The sequence below is a fragment of the Prosopis cineraria genome, unplaced genomic scaffold, assembly GCF_029017545.1.
Source record: "Prosopis cineraria cultivar Desert tree isolate PC_DT_omini unplaced genomic scaffold, ASM2901754v1 PC11, whole genome shotgun sequence".
NCBI classification, from domain to species: domain Eukaryota; kingdom Viridiplantae; phylum Streptophyta; class Magnoliopsida; order Fabales; family Fabaceae; genus Prosopis; species Prosopis cineraria.
In genome coordinates this window covers 5,592,846-5,609,837 of record NW_026555342.1, presented here as the reverse complement: position 1 = coordinate 5,609,837, position 16,992 = coordinate 5,592,846, and the positions used below count along the sequence as shown (strand labels likewise).

At 32.6% G+C, this 16,992-nt stretch overlaps 2 protein-coding genes across 2 annotated transcripts; both read right to left on the bottom strand.

Moving 5' to 3' along the window:
• Positions 1-268: 268 nt before the first annotated feature.
• Positions 269-2,437, bottom strand: LOC129286018 (pentatricopeptide repeat-containing protein At1g03540). Its single transcript, XM_054922055.1, has one exon. The coding sequence runs from the start codon at positions 2,363-2,365 to the stop codon at positions 488-490; it is 1,878 nt and encodes a 625-aa protein (XP_054778030.1). The 5' UTR covers positions 2,366-2,437; the 3' UTR covers positions 269-487.
• A 2,570-nt stretch (positions 2,438-5,007) lies between these two features.
• On the bottom strand, positions 5,008-11,124 carry LOC129287298 (endoplasmic reticulum oxidoreductin-1-like). The gene is made up of 10 exons (XM_054923513.1): positions 10,130-11,124; positions 9,567-9,698; positions 9,128-9,380; positions 8,195-8,305; positions 7,629-7,747; positions 7,160-7,264; positions 6,839-7,041; positions 6,311-6,434; positions 5,470-5,649; positions 5,008-5,375 (listed from the first exon to the last, which is right to left on the bottom strand). The coding sequence occupies exons 1-9, from the start codon at positions 10,283-10,285 to the stop codon at positions 5,470-5,472; spliced, it is 1,383 nt and encodes a 460-aa protein (XP_054779488.1). The 5' UTR covers positions 10,286-11,124; the 3' UTR covers positions 5,008-5,375.
• Between the last annotated feature and the right edge of the window lie 5,868 nt (positions 11,125-16,992).

Below are 16,992 nucleotides of genomic sequence, written 5' to 3'. Positions count from 1 at the left end.
ATATAAAATTTGCAGATAATTTAAACTGTAATAAAATCATATAAATTGATATTGATGATTGAAGCTTCTTTTTCTTGTCACTTTGAGAAATATTGTCAGACAGACCCTGGGCTGAACTGAAGCAAGTGGAGACATTCACTCTGCATGCATGGAGACATCTCAGAAGTTCTTCGAAGTTGATGGCCGAAGAGAACCAGCTAGCTCAGAAACTCGTGATCAATTAACAATTTAAATGGGAAAATACTTGAGTGAAAAAACACTTAAAAAAAAAACAAAAACAAAGTAGGCGTTTGCCATCAAAATTTTCAATTAAAATTATTACATCTAAAAGTAGGCTTTCTATAGAGTCAATAATTTGCTGCCGTGAAGTACGAATGTTCACTTGTCATTCTTCTAGTTGAACTTGATACCACACAGCTACTTAAGTAATGTCCTTTGAGATGGCCAAAACATCCATTAACAATCCAACCACCACTTTCAATTTCATTTATGGAAACACTGCTTTTCCAACATTGCTCATATTACGCAAACGCAGACTAGAACCCAATCGACACTCAGTTTCAATCCAGCTCTTACCAGGCATCTTCTTAACCCCTCTATCTTCCATTAACTTCCTGATCTCCACAGCATCATTCCATCGGCCTACTGCTCTATAAATATTACCCAGAAGAACATAACTTAGATGGTAATCAGGTACCAGCTCAATCATCTTTTTCGCAATTCGCTCTGCCGTGATAGGGTCTGAACATTTGGTGCATGCTCCAAGAAGAACTGCCCAAAGTGATGAATCATATCTACAATCTGCATTTTCTAACAAGTTTTCAGCCTCTTCTATCAGCTCAGCACGGCCTAAGAGATCGATCATGCACGTGTAATGCTCAACTCCTTGTTTAATCCCATAGTCCTTTGTCATTGAAGCAAAATACTTTCTACCTTCATCAACCAAACCTGTATGACTACAAGCAAAAAGGACAGCAATAAAAGTTATATAGTCAGGCTTCATCCCCTCTCCGATCATCTTCTCAAATAACTCAAGCGCTTCTCTCCCTCTTCCATTCTGAGCAAGCCCACCAATCATCGAGTTCCAAGTTATCAGATTTCTAACTGGCATAAGTAAGAACAATCTATGTGCAAAATCAATGCAGCCACATTTTGCATATAGATCAACTAAGGCTGATTCTACGATAACATCTCTCCAACCACCCCTTCTCACGTACTGGCAATGAGCCTCTTTCCCCTGTCTTACAGCTGCCAGAGCTGAACATGCTCGAATGATAGTCCCAAAACTGTAAAGATCCACTTCTTTCATTTCCCTGACAAGATTGATCACAGTTTCACATTCTCCATTTTGACAGTATACACCAAGCATAGCAGACCAAGAAATTGCATTCTTATTGCTCAATCTGTCAAAAACACTCTTGGATTCGCCAATAGAGCCACATTTTCCATACATATCCACAAGACTACTCTCAACAACCACATTTCCACATAGCCCTGATGTAACAACTTTAGCATGAACTTCTTTGCCCTGCCTCAACCTCCCCAAATTAGCACAAGCTGTCAACACTGTCCCAAATGTAAATCCATCTGGGGATAGCCCATGATTTCTATGCATAACATAAAAAAACTCCAAAGCTTCCTCAAACAAATCATTCCTTGTTAATGCGGAAATAACTGATGTCCAGCATATAGCGTCTGGTTCAGGCAATTCATCAAACAACCGGCGTGCGTCCTGCACACCATGGTTTCTTCCATACATATCAATCAGAGCACTAGAAATAACATGATTCGAATCAAACCCCCGCCTTATGACCATCCCATGGAAGCATCTTCCTCGCTTTAAATCTCCCAGCTCTGAGCATGCCTTGATCACGGCCGATAAAGGAAACCCATTAGGTTCAACGCCAAATTCAAGCATTTCCCAGAACAATTGCAAAGCATTTCGGGGCTTCCCCACTCGAATGTATCCAGAAATCATTGAACTCCATGACACCACATCCTTCACAAAAAGACCATCAAACACTCTCCGAGTCTCCGAGAAATCGGGACCCAATTTGAAATACAAAGCCAGCAAGCTGTTGCCGACAAACCGGTCCGTTTCAAGACCAGACTTGATAACATGGGCGTGGATTTGGATGCCATGCCCAAAAGAAATGACCTTGGTACAAGTCTGAAGCAGGGAAGCGTATAGAATTGGTTTGATACTGATATCACCAGAATTAATAGTGTTCAGAAGCTTAAGCGCCTCAAGAAGAGCACCAGACTTACAGTGTTGGAGGATTTCGGACTCTTTGATTGATGGCTTCCTGGCGTTTCTGAGATTAGAGACTAGATAGCTGCAATGGCGTTTAAACAAGAGCTTCATCAACTTGAGACGGTGCTCGCGATGGTATGGTTTAGGACTCGGCCAATATGAACTGCATTGGAGCCTGTTCCCTTTCCCCCTTTTTTTTTTTTGGAAAAAAAAATTGAGGCCCCTGAATAATTATTTGATTATCTCTTTAAATTTTATCTTAGCAATTTTCTATAGAGAGAAGAGACACACGCATCCACGTGTATACGCAACCATATCAATGTTAAGAATGAACTAAGGTCTCTTCTAAGTAAGAGAGGTGGTATTACACTACAATTACTTTACATGTAAAAAACACTTAAAGTTCATTATTTCAATTTTAATCCCTTTCACATTTTCCCAAGTAAATCATACATGCCACATCCTTAATCAATTCTAAGGAGATTTACAACAATTAGTCTTTGTATTCCATATTATCTAACAAATAAAATTACCAACAATTTAATGAACAGTCCTTTCAATAATTGCATTAATTGGAATTTTGCTTATCCTTTCTCTTACTTGGACTTTCACTTGAAATAATAAGTGATGAGGGCTGGGCTTTCGTGGAGAAATTTCATTAGCATACACAACCATTCAATATATACATGTTACCACTCAAGCACATCCATACAAGCACATATAACTTTCCAACATCAACTAGCAAAGCAAAGAGTGTAAGAGTTGGCGACATTTCACAACACATACATTAAATTCGCCAGGCATTGTTTATATGCACAATCACATTCAACATACCAACTTATACTTTGAAACATAATTCTTTCATAAAACAAGAAAACAATCGAGGTATAAAGGGTTAAGAGTTAAAAATGCCTCCCAATTAAGCAGAAATGTTCAAGATTTTTTTTAAAATAAAAAAAGCATCATTTATATCCTTGAACTACTAACATTTTTAATTCCATCACCCTATCATCTCTCCGTCAAATTTCATTATTAATAGGACTTACATTTAAATTTTTAATATTTTTAATGGATTCTACCATTTTTTTTATAGACTTAAGAGTCTAAAATGCCCGTCAATTAAACATACAAGGCCAAGGTCTCTCCTAAAATAAAAAAAAAAATCATTTGTATATTTTAACTGTTAAGATTTTTTATTCCATTGATCTGTCATCTATTTCGTCAAATTTAACCTTTAGTAGAGCCTAAATTTAATTTTTTTAATATTTTTAATAATTTTTGCCATTTTTTTATATTTTTAATAGGTCTCCTCAGAGCTCAAGTCGCACCTTCGAATGAATCTCTATTTATACTTGTAAAAATTTAAACTTCACACTATCTCTCCAATGGCTCCAAACTTGATTTTTCTACCATAATCCCAAACATTGCTCTCAAATCTACCATTGCTAAATACTACTAAAACTTTGCCAACCATTACAGGAACATGCTTCTGTTGCACCCTTCAACATGATCATTCACGATAATAACAAGCTTGCAATCAACATGTTGGGTGCTCTGCCACCTACCACCACTCCACTTGCTTCAATCTAAGAATGAGTGAATGAGAGGGAATGAAGGGGGGAGGGAGCGAGGAGATATTTTTTAAAAATTATAAAAATACTTAAAAATAGTAGGACCCACTAAAAATATAAAAAAATTTAAATGTGAGCTCTAAGGATGAAAATTAACACAATAGACAATAATAATGGAATGAAAAATCTTAATAGTTGAGGGATATAAATGATATTTTCTTAATTTTAAGGGTAATTTTGATCTTTTTTGCTTAATTGAAGGGTATTTTAGACCCTTGACTTATAAAAATATAATAAAAAATATGAAGTGGGTTCCACTATTATATTTAATTATTAAAAAATATTTTAAAAATTCATGTGGGCCTCGCTAACGAATAACTAACACCAAGAGCACGAAGGAAGTAAAATTTTGGAATTAACGAATAAAATTAATCTCAAGTTGAGTTTTAAATGATTTGTAAACTTTCATATACAGTTCAAAAATAAAAATGACTCTCAATCCAAATATAAATATAGTCATGTAATTAAACATGCAAACAAAGAATGGTAGTACCGCTACCAATTAAACACAATTCTTACATTATTTTGTTCTTTCGCTTTTTCTCCCTTTTTTTCTGTCTCTTGGGCTTAACTTTAGAAACATGCCTTGTCATGGTTTCCAATTCAACCACTTACCAAAGAATAAAAGCCTGTTTGCCAACATGTTTTAAAAATAATTTTTTATTCTTCATAATAAAAGGATAAAAAAATCTATTTGATAATATATTTTTAAAAAATATTATAAAAAATAAAAAAACAAAACATTATTCTGAAAAATAAAAAAATAAAAACAACTTTCAATAATTTTAAAATTATTATTCTGAAGAATAAAAGAGAGCGAGAAAAATCTTTATTTTTATTATTTTTTTCTTCTCAAAACATATTTTATAAAATACTAATTTTCAAAATAATAAAATAAAAATAATTTCAAACAGCTCCTAAAATCCCATCATCCTGGTTTTAGCACTTGAATTGTTGAAAACATATACGAGGACGCATTAATTTTACAGTTTAGCATCGTTTATTCACTTTTTCAATCACCTGAAACAACTAAGAAAAATTTGAGATTTTAATACACAAATAACTCACGAAAATATGGTATTAGTGTCAAATTAAAATGCTCTAAGGAAATTGGAGCAGTGCTGAGAGACTTGTGGTTCAAACACCACCTTCTTTAATTTAGGGGAGTGCCATAGATTCTCTTTCAGCAGAGTTATAGAAAACATACATATCACGATGAGCTTGTCGGCCCCTCAACGATCCCTACATATTATTAGTGTTTTGACCAATAATCTTGAGGTAAATTTGTTATTTTATGTGCTCAAGCAAGAGGGTGTCTCACAATGATGCGATTCTTAGCCTGTGTTCAAAATTTTCAAATTTGCTACATACAGTTTGGTCAATATACACAACTATCATGTCCTTGTAAAATTTTCAGTCAATGGCTTCTCAAGCCTTCCCTGTTTCGGTTGTAATGTGTACAGTATGACACTGGGCTTAACAATTGCTGCCTGCAAACATCACAGGAGAGGACGAAGACCCATCAAACCAATTAGGCAATTACGTCAAGGAGACCCAACAAATCCACAAAAGAAACCATTTTACCTATGCTTTGACTACATATGACCAGATTCTTTTCCATGAGCTGATCAAACCATGAGCAGAAAGATGCCCTTCAAAAATTCTCTCAGCTGTGGGTCCCATTTCATGAACAAATTTGACAGATTCTGACAGTCGATTAAGGAGATTCATCAAGGCAATTACTTCATTTCTTTGCAACTGCAGCTGAAGACAATGAAGTACATCATGATGAGTTTGGTTAGCCAAGTGGCCATAGAACACAACTCACAAATACTCGTTAGTTTGTTAAGGATTAATTTGAAAGGTACAGGATTACTAGTAGTAAAAGCTTCAGGGTCGCTAAATGTTGTGCATCACAAAAAGATTTTACTCAGGCGTGAAAATATCATATACAGCAAGCTAGCATAGAAGGATATTAAGCATATTCAATTTCAAGCTATCATCAGCTTAAAACAGTTTCCATTTAAAAAATACTTATGAGAGAGAGAAAATGTTTAAAAAAAAAAAAAAGCCCAGTTGTAGGGGTTAGCTTCTGAGTTCTACAAACTTTCTTAAAGGGGTTAATAATGTGATAATGAGTTGTAACAATGCACAAATGTTACAAGAGAATTTCATTTCATGACAACAATAACAAGTCTTATCCAATTGGGTGGGGTCGGCTACATGATTTATACGACGCCATTATGTTCTATCATCAATCAAGTTAGCAAGATTTGTCATGTCATAACAAAAATACAAAAAACTTCATCCGAGTGTTATATTCACAAATTAGCAAGATGGAAGGACTGGCCAGTGGATGGAAAATATATACAATGCATAACAGCAACAAACGAGAGCAAAATGAACTTCCAAAAAATGCACTTACTGTTTGATCCCCATTTTCTTGACCATCGACAGTAAAGAGAATTTTTAATGCTGTCCCCAGACCCTGAACCTGAAGTTTTCCCCATAACCGACACTTCTCGCATCCCACACAATCCATTATTGCACTGCATGCCACAAATGATTAAGCCATTTCTAATGAGATATATATCAAATGAAGCAGGTTGCAAATTGAATCATTAGACACATAATAGTGGAAGAACAGGCATAAATTTCCGTTTTGTTTTCCTACATCAGAGTTCAATTCCCCACATAACAAGGAGTTTATAGATAAACCTGTTTCGTTTTTCTTTTTCTCCCCTATATATACCTTGCTATATAATAGGAGGAAATAGAACACATTGCTAATTAATCTTGCTTCTTAAATATGTATCAGAATACAGAAAACTAAAGCATTAATTCAGAAGAAACTATGCTGCCACAAAGTTCTAACTAAAAAAAATTGGAGCTTCTCAAATTCGTAGATATATAGTAGAGGCCAATGCTAAACCTACTAAATTTAAGGAGATACCTAATATTTCGGAACTGCTGTTGAATTTTCTGTTTAAGCTCCGGACCACTTTTGCCTTTCCACAGCTTAGCTTCATCAAACGGAACCGGACAAGCAGCTTGAAATTTGGGGTTGTAAAGCATCTGTCTCATCAAGGATTGTGTCTTAAGGTCCTCAATGGGGTTCCCTGTATCATATTCAGCCTGTTCTAGATACTCCCCAGCCTACAGAGTATTCGGTTGTGGATAGTATAAGAAGCATTATCAACTAGTCGTAAAGACAATTAAATGACATGATGACTACTGACTTATGCGTAAAAGCAGAAGGACAATCCATACTCACTTTGGTTACTGCTCGTAGGACAAAAAGGAAAGTGAAGTACAAATTTCTGACACGATCTGGGTATTTTAAGACTCGATCATACATCAAAGTAAGATTCTGACCCCACTGAAATTACAAAAGAGAAAAGAGAATTAGGCATATAATTAAGTCTGTTTTAATTTGATGTTCGTTACTTTAACAGTTCCATTAGTCAAAGTAGGGTTCTGACCCCATTGGAATTACCAAAGAGAAAAGAGCAAATTAGGCACATAATTAAGTTTGCTTTAATTTGACGTCCATTAGTCAATAAGTTCTATTATTCCAAAAAAAAAAATTAAATCAAAAAATTTGAGGCTAAAAGCCAAAACCAGTTTGCAGTCCATTCACGTGATGAAATAGATGATGAATTGTACCAATCTGCAAAAGCAATGCAGATATTCATTTGAAACGAGGATCAGCAGCTACTGACAAAAAAGAACTCAAAATTTACCAAGTTTGACGCTTCATCCAGTAGATAATCAGCAGCTATATGTATCGATATGGAGGAGTGAAGACCAGATATCAATTTATACAAAATTTTTTCCTCCTGGCATAACTCTTCAGAGGGATCTATAGAAGGCAAAAGTTTTCTCATCAATAGATTATAAAGGACGCACATAGATATCTATTTCACATACAGTACCAAACATCAACGTACAGCAAGGAAAACAATTACTCTTTCGTCCTTGCTTTAAAGATAATTATTCTCAAAAGTAAAGAAACAACGAGAGAATGGCTGACATCTTTAAATTTTGAAAGTGCACACCCAAGTAGATAACTTCATCCATTGAAGAAAAAGCCAGATAATAAAGAGGTCGCTCACTTTAAAAGATAGTTTACTCCTGCATCATAGAAATTTATCTGGTTCCAAAACTTAATTAGAAATCCCATAAGCTCCATAGGAGCTCTGATTTATTTTGTTTTAGCACTTTCTAGGTTGTATAAAGAAATTATGTAGAAATAATGGGGGTTAAGGAGAAAAGACCAAAGGTTATAAGCTTTTTACAGGCAACTCACATTTAGGGCAGTTCTCAGAATAGATAGCATCCCATATCCTTCTTGCAGATGGACCACTGTAACCAGTATATCTTTCAGGATTCAGTTGAAGATTCACATAAGTCAATTCATCTGTACATTCAAAGAGGCAAAGTAGCATCAATTGAGATGCTTACTTTCTTGAGTCTCAATATACCATGAAGACCAAAGTCAACTATGAATATCAGTGACAATACTCAAGCATATGTATGTATGTATGTATGTACTCTTCTGATCCTATTTACAAGTCACTTCCAATATGTTTTATCAATATCAAGGAAAACCTTACAACAACAACAACAACAACAAGCCTTTATCCCACTAGGTGGGGTCGGCTACATGGATTGCAAGACGCCTCATTAATTCTATCTTAAAATTTAATAAGCTTTCAACTTTGCCCTCATTAAATATATATAATTCAATCACATTTTCTCTCTCCAACATTCAATAGAGGATGAAAGAGAAAATTTGTGATAAAAATTTAATGACATGACTTATAAATAGGACAAAAAAATTTTTCTCTATCTACCCTATAAATAAGAGCAAAAAATAGTATTTTGTATATATTCTTTTGGTCCTATTTATAAGTCACTTCCAACATGTTCCACCAATATTAAAAAAAAATCTTAAATCTCATTAATTATGTCTGAAAATTTAATAAGTTCTCAACTTTGTCCTTATTAAATTTATACATTTCAATAAGATATTTTCTCTCTCCAACATTTAATGGAGAGTAAAAAAGAAAATTTGTAATTAAAATTCAGTGATATAACTTATAAATAAGATTAAAAAAAATTTTCTCTCTCTGCCCTATAAATAAAACCAGAGGGAGTAGCATTTTGCAGATTCAGCAGGATAAAATGAAAAGTTGTCTAAAAAGCTTTCATATATATACATATATATAAAGTGACAAACCATTGTCGGTCTCATCATCATTTGTCCAGGGATTGTCAGTTTCTGTCCATCCTCTGAAAGCTTTTCTATCTACGGTTCGATCAACAGCTGCTTGAGGTTTTCCTTCTTGACAAATAAGGTCATCCAATGGAAGGCGGTGAGGCTTCTTGAATAATTCCGGAAACTCACTATCTGGACATTCACATACACTGCAGTCCCGCAAGCGACACATACCATCATCAGGCCAAAAGGGGCAGTCACACCATAACTTAACCTACCACAGAACAACAAGCGTTTATCACTCATTGTATAAGTTTAGCAGCATTCATACATTAAACATTTTAAGTAATCAAATGCACACACCCTACTGACCATAAAAAGATGCACAGACATACCAAACGATGTCATATATTAATTAAAGATTTTCCCAATGTAAGAGAAAAAGAGAAAATCAGCAAACCTTGAAATATCGAAAGAATGAGGTTTTCACAAGCTCCTGAAGTGATGGATACAACACTTCCACATTAAGATTATTCACGGTCTCATAATCACAACAGCAATCCTCCACTATCCCACTATACTTGTGAGTGCCCTGCAAAAGAGGGGGGAAGGACAAATATTGATCACAAAGCAAAAATGCAAAACACAAAATAAGTGATTATGTAGCACAAAAAGGAATTGGCAGTAAATGACTTTCTCCAGGCATCTGAAATTTAAACAAAGACGAAAAATTTTGATGATAAGATTTGTCCAGAAGAAAGCTTCTAACTGATATGTCTTTCCCGGAAATTTGATGATCCAAGTATAATATTGAGGAGAAACAAGTAAAACCATTATGATCAAAGACTACACTAGCAGAAAGATTTCCTTCTAAGTCGTAGGTTTTCTAAAAACCACGTCAGGACTTGCAATTTGGATACGAAGGTACATATTTCACAGTAATCAGAAGAACTGTGGCGCAAATTGACGATCCAATATAGGGGCTTTGTGACCTTGAAGTCAACCAAAGCACAGACAAATTACCTGAGCACACTGACAAGCTCTGTTAATAGCTCCAAAAAGAGATATTTTGGGAGAAGTTGAAGATGACATAGCCATGGCAACAAACACCGCAACGAGAGCAACCAGCACCCAAACCCATCGGATCCCATAGCCTTTCTTCTCGACCTTCGAACCCATCTTGTCCGAATCTGAACTAATATCCGTGCTTTCGACACAAAGAGCCAGGATTCTCCGAAACCCAAGAGCTATTGTTCAATGGCTGAGAGAAAACCGACCAAGAGAAGAACGAAGGGAAAAATCTCAGACTGCCTGGAATAATCCCAGTAGCGTGAGTTTCGGGGAAATGCAATGTGGCGAAAGAGTTGCACGCATTTAACGCGCGTCAGTGGGGTTAGGGGAGGTTTTACTTTTCTAGTCCAAGGTCTTCTTAGAAAGGAAGAAAATCAAATCTCAGGATTCCGGAGGCAGGAATTGAACTTGAGGACGATGGCCGCTGTTTATGGTTTTCCATTAAGACAAACAATGGGCAAGAAAGAAATAAAGGACCCCGTTGAATTCTATGACTAAAACAAATTTAATCTTTATATTTAATTAAATATGTATAAAAATAAAAATACCATAATACCCTCAACAGATTTCCGTCCGCCACCCAATGGCTTTCCCGCCGGCAATAGAACAGATTCAAATTTGATTCAACCCAGATCAAGATTTCAACTCAAATTAAATCGATTTGAACAAATTCCAACAAAATCGGGTTAAATTTCATAAGCGAAAAAAAAAAGAAAAGATTCAAACAAAAATGTTAATTCGCAACCCAAAATCTGGGATTCCAAACAAGCAAAGGAAGGCGAAGAGGAGAAAGAGGCAGCCGTACGCTGGTGGCCCCCCCGCAAGCACAGATTCACAGAGAAGGAGGTGACGATAGCGGAGAAGAATTAGGTGGCGCCCGCTAAGGAGGTGAGGAAGGACGAAGGAATACGGGGAGGAAGAGGTGTCGCCGGTGGTGGTGGTGCAGAGAGCGGGATCGACGATGCGGGAGAAGGAATGCCCACAAGCACGAGGGTATTTTTGGCATAAAATATCTAAATTTAGAACTTGTAAAAAATAATAAAAATATAATTATAAATTAATGGCATTGCTTTATAATTATATATAATCGTATATATTACTTTTATTAAAAAATATAAAATATTTTTAATTAAATTTTACCTTAATAAAATAGTTAATTATTTTTAATTAATAAAATATTTTAATATAAAAAAATATAAAATCATTTATTCAATAAAAACACTTTAGAAATAAAAAAAAATAATTATATTTTAAAAAATTAAAAATATCTTACATTTTTAATATTTAATTTTTTAAAAAATATCTTATATCTTTTAATGGAAGAAATAATTATTATTAATTTTAGTTTTAAAATTTTAAATTTAATTTAAATTTTAGAGTTTTAATTATTTATAGAACTCTATTATTTTAGTTTTTTATTTGTTAGGTTTTTTTAGGTAAAATTTATAAGATTATTTATTAGAATTCGATTAGGTTAATATTAAAATTATTTATTTTATTGCCTTGTTTGTAAAACTGTCCAAAAGTTGCTATTCAAGAAATCTATTATCGTGAAGGAACTCATATCTTTTTTGGACAATGGGAATGAAGTTTAAATGTAAAATGATCAAATTGACTTCATTAAATTAAAATAAAAATATGGAAAGTCTTCATGAAACTATCTAATTACCAAATTGCCCCTACTATCTTAAAAAAAATTATTAAAACTGTTCATATGCATTTGTGGAAGGCTTTTACATTTGACAAAAAACAAGTTGCATCTCATAGAAGATATGTTGCATTTATAGAAGATATTTGCACATTATGAGAGATTGTTGCATCCAATGGAAAGAATTTGCACGTCCTTAAAGACTTTATGCATGGCCTTCGTGGAAGATTGTTGCAACTCATGTAAGACATGTTATATCTCATGCAAGATTTTTACATCCCACCAAAGACAAGTTTCATCACACACAAGCCTATCATGAGGTTGCATTTTTAGACAGGTGCAAAGTGTAATCACAATCATCATTAATTTTAATTAAACTCAATTAATTAAACCATTTCTAATTACCAAGTATCAACTGTAGCTTCAAAGATAATTATTTTATTAAAAAAATAAACTTGAAGTTGGAATCCCAAAATTATTTAGAAGTGCACTTTAAAGAATTAATTCTTAAAAACATTTAAAATCACAATAAGAAAATTGAAGATTGCATAAATACAAACAAAAGTTCAAGCATTTAAAACATATCCAAACATGAGTAAAATAGACATTTTAACAATATGGATACATCCATCTTAGCTAAAAGCACATTATATCGCATATGAATACAACCCATGGGCTAATAACTTGTATGGTATAGTCTGTGTGACTAAACTAACCCCATTCTTCAATTATAAAAAGCCTAGTCCTTACTCAAATTTCATGTTATCATAATTGTCCAACCTTATGCTCAACCCGTACCTCACATATAGAGTGTTAGCAATGCTAAGCACTTAGTAATGAAGTGTTGCCAATCAAGTGTGCAAACTCAATGAAAGTCATACCGTGTGAATTTACTATTTTGACCTTCTACTATTTTAGAGTGAACTCCCACCCTTTATGATCATGTAAATTCAAACCTCATATGCAAATATAAACTCGTGTGTATCATAACAATTCATCATCACTATCATAATATCCTAAATTTGCGTGTTCATTACAATTCATACAATAACACAATTGTCACAACTCCTCATATCAACATGATAAACTCATAGTCAATCAATATTTACAAATCATGCCCAATATTATGTGACATTTATATAAGCAAAATTATCAAGCATTTCATTGCAGCTAGGCATGCTTAACATTCATATAATCCATAATCCACAAATTTGTTGGTAAGTCTATATTACTCATTTCAAGCCATTGATAACATAGCATAAATTATGATTGCAAACACTATAATATACAATAATTAAATTTTTAGTTACCTCAACCCTTGAATTTACTACCCCAAGAGTGTAATTTTAAATTTTCAAGACAGTTTTTTATTAACTCGAGCTCCGAAATACTATGGTAAACACACGAGTGTTATAACACTATTAAGTTAATACTAATATATTAAATGGATGCTAAGTAGTATTTTTACATCAAGTTAAAAAAAGGCTACATACATCAAATCGGATAAAAAACGCTCTGGAAAAGACATTTGTTGGATTATTCAAGAGGCTAAAAGCAAGCATTCATGATTAGGCTTGACAGTCTATACCTCTTAATGAGTCCTTGATTTCATCTTGATGCAGCCTAAATTGTAATGGACGTTTTAATGACTTCATCTTTATGATTGGGTTTTAATGGACGTTTACTTTGATGGGATTGTTCCTTATCTCTGCGTGCACAGATTGAATTCTAAATAGCAACAAAAAATAATTAGGAAGCTTGTCGTGCAATTCTCTACTGTTTTTTTCATTTAATTTTATTGATAACAAAAAATATTACACCCACTAACCATTAAGAAGAAAAAAAACAAAGCAATAAAACCTGAGTACAACCTATTAAAACATAAGAACATAAAGCATTAAAACCTAACTACAACGTACAAGTTAAAAAGAAATAGAAAGTAATAAAACCTAAATACAACCTAAACAAAACAAACTAGAAAAAATTAGCCAATACCAAACTCATCCATTTTCCTACAAGCAAACAATAAAGAAAAAGGAACTTTAATCCCATAAATGCAAGTAAGATGTTCAATAAAGAGAATGTTGCTTAAGTAAGCCATCTTGTCGAACACATTACCTTAACACATAATGCTACTAAACATCTTGTAGTCCTATTAACTTAGCGACACATTAAGGAGAAAACCAATTTACCTGCTAAATTTTTTTGGAGAAAACAACTCCTTAACTAAATCTACATATTGCCACTCACCAACTACTCTCTTCTTACCTATAAGTAGATTATATAATTCTTCACAATCCATTTCTAAAACCACATTACTAGATCTAAACCTGCAAACAGATAGCAGACCCTCTTTTAAAGCAAGATATTTAGCCATGAAAGGGGATGATGCATTCACCTTCATATGCAATCTACCAATCATATTACCATAACTATCACAGCACACCACTCCTACACAACCCGCATCAATTGCTTGAATGAAAAATCAATATTTATTTTAATTTTTTCCTACATAAGAGGGATCCATGATAGCAATCTGACATTCCTATCACTTTGACCTTGCATTTTAGAAACTTCTTTCTTTATTACTTGAAAGCATTCCAAAACCATATTCTGGGCATCACATATCGCCACTCTTTCCCCATTAAAAACCTAAATAGATATGTTTTGAGATGTACCCACTTAAATGTCACGTGACTTAAAAAAAGTTGGCAAAAAGTGCCAACTTAAGTAAATAACCGTCAACAAGCAGCATCTGAATGGTAAGACAACAAGGCATTGTATTTTAACAATAATGAACAAAAATGATTCAAAATCAAGTTTAGAACACCCACATATCCTACGTGAAGAGTTCAAGGATAAAAATAACTTTTAACTATTAAGCAACGTCTTAATTATCTAAGAAAAAGCTTAAGTAAATGTGGTATATCAATTAAATATGAAAAAAAATTTAATTATAGAAATAAAAAAAAATGGCATTCATGGTTATTCTCAAAGTATGAAAATTCAAGTTAACCTCATCCGATTGAATTGGTAAATCATTAAATTGGTATCTTGACTAATTTAATAAAATATTTTTTTATGATTGATTTAATTACAGTTCGATTATAATTTTAACCAATAACTCTTGAATCAATAGCTTGATCCGTTCAATTTTCTTGATTATTCTCAAATGTGCTAGCTGTTAGTTGTCCCTAAGCTGTATTATTTCGTCTTATTTATTGCGGGAAATATTTTGTCATATACACATACCATTGATATGTGGCCATGACTTCCGTGAACAAAAAGCAACATGCATGTCTTTTTTTGGACAAAAAAGCAACTCGTATGTTATAATATACGTATATGTATATGCACACGTAGATTGTCGGCCAAATATGATAAATTATGCACATAGTTTGAGTATAGCTTAAAAAAAATGAGGCCGAGCTAAGAATTAATCCTTTTAAGTCCTTAAGAAATCTTAAGGACTAGCTTGAAAATAAGGATGAAAATTGACAAGCAATTGAAAGTTTAAATTCAGTCATTGTGAATGTAACAATTTATATTGAGAGACATTTGCTCTTTGCTTCACTAAAAAAAATTTACTTGAACTGTCAACAAAATTTACTTCTTGTACCCAAAAAAAATATAAGATTTATTTGAACCCTCTTGCTGTGTTTGGAAAGGGCTGGTTCCTTTTGATTAGTTTTAAATTTATTTTTTATGAAACCAATGACAAAGAATTAATTTAAGATATTTATATTTTTTGTGCATCAATAATTCAATATCAGGTTTCAAACATTGTTATTATTGATAATGATAAAATGTGGTGTCTTTGTTTTATAAATTATGATTTAAATTATGAATAGTTATCTGTTTGTATATTTAATTATGGTTTAAATTGTTTCAAATATGGATTATGTTTTAAATATGAATTGCACAATTATATAATTTATTTGTTTTATTTAAAAACTTAAAAAAAAAAAGTTAAAGGCCGGCTTATAGCTCCAGGGATATAAAACATTGGGCCTAAAAAAGTTAGGCCCTCCTATATAAATGGGCCTTTTAACCTTGATCTATTAAAGACAAATGTTTATAGACAACACTAAATTTAAGTCATGAATGTTAATTATAATGTTTTGGGAGTTATAAGGAAATTAATTCAATTCAATTAAAATACAATCAAACAAGTGCATCATATATTAAGGATAATGTGTGTGTGGAACTATAATTTATTTTTGAAATGCAAATCCATCATATAGGCTTTTTGTGTGTGTGTGTGTGTGTGTTTTTTTTTTTTTAACTGTGTCCATGCCAATTAATTAATCAATTGTTAATTCTTTATTAAGCAACGCCATGATACTCTCTGCCTTAAAATTTGATAAAGCGAAAAAGAAGGAGATTTGTGGTTGAGAACCTAAAAAATGACATAAAGGTGCTCCGTTTTCCTCTATAATGTTTTTTTTTTTTTTTCGGTTCATGACTCTATGCATGCTTGCACCTTATATAATTGCAATTTATATATATTTTAATATAAAATAGGGGAAATGACAATTAAGGATCCTATAAAATATTAATAAAAATTATAAATCTTAAATTATTGAAATCCTAATAAAAAACTGTGGTCTTTACTTGTAATTAAAAAATGTGAATATGCATTTAAAAATTATTATCCACACTTAAAATTATTTATAATGTTAGTTAGAAATTTACTAGTGTTAGTTATATTTTTTTGTTATCAATATACAAATAAACTACTTAAAAAATTAAATAAATATATTTAAAATTAATTGTAGCGTTAGTTGAGAAATTAGGAGAGTCAATTATAAATCGCAAGTCAATTATGTATTATTTTTTTAATTTTAATATATATGAAATTGCTTGAGAAATATACTAAATACACTTGATATTATTTATAATATTAGTTGAGAATTTATAAAAGTTAATTGTGAATCGCATGCAAATAACTTTAATTTTTTTGCTATTGCTTGAGAAATTAATAAAAAAATAGTTGAAAATATTTGTAGTGTTAGTCGTGAATTTACTAAAGTTCATTATGAATCTCAAGCCAATTATTAAAAGATAATTTATTAAGAAAAAGAATCATAATCTGTTATTGAGATCTCAATAATTTGTGGTCTATAATTATCATTAATATTTTTATGAGGTTCCTAATTGTCATTTT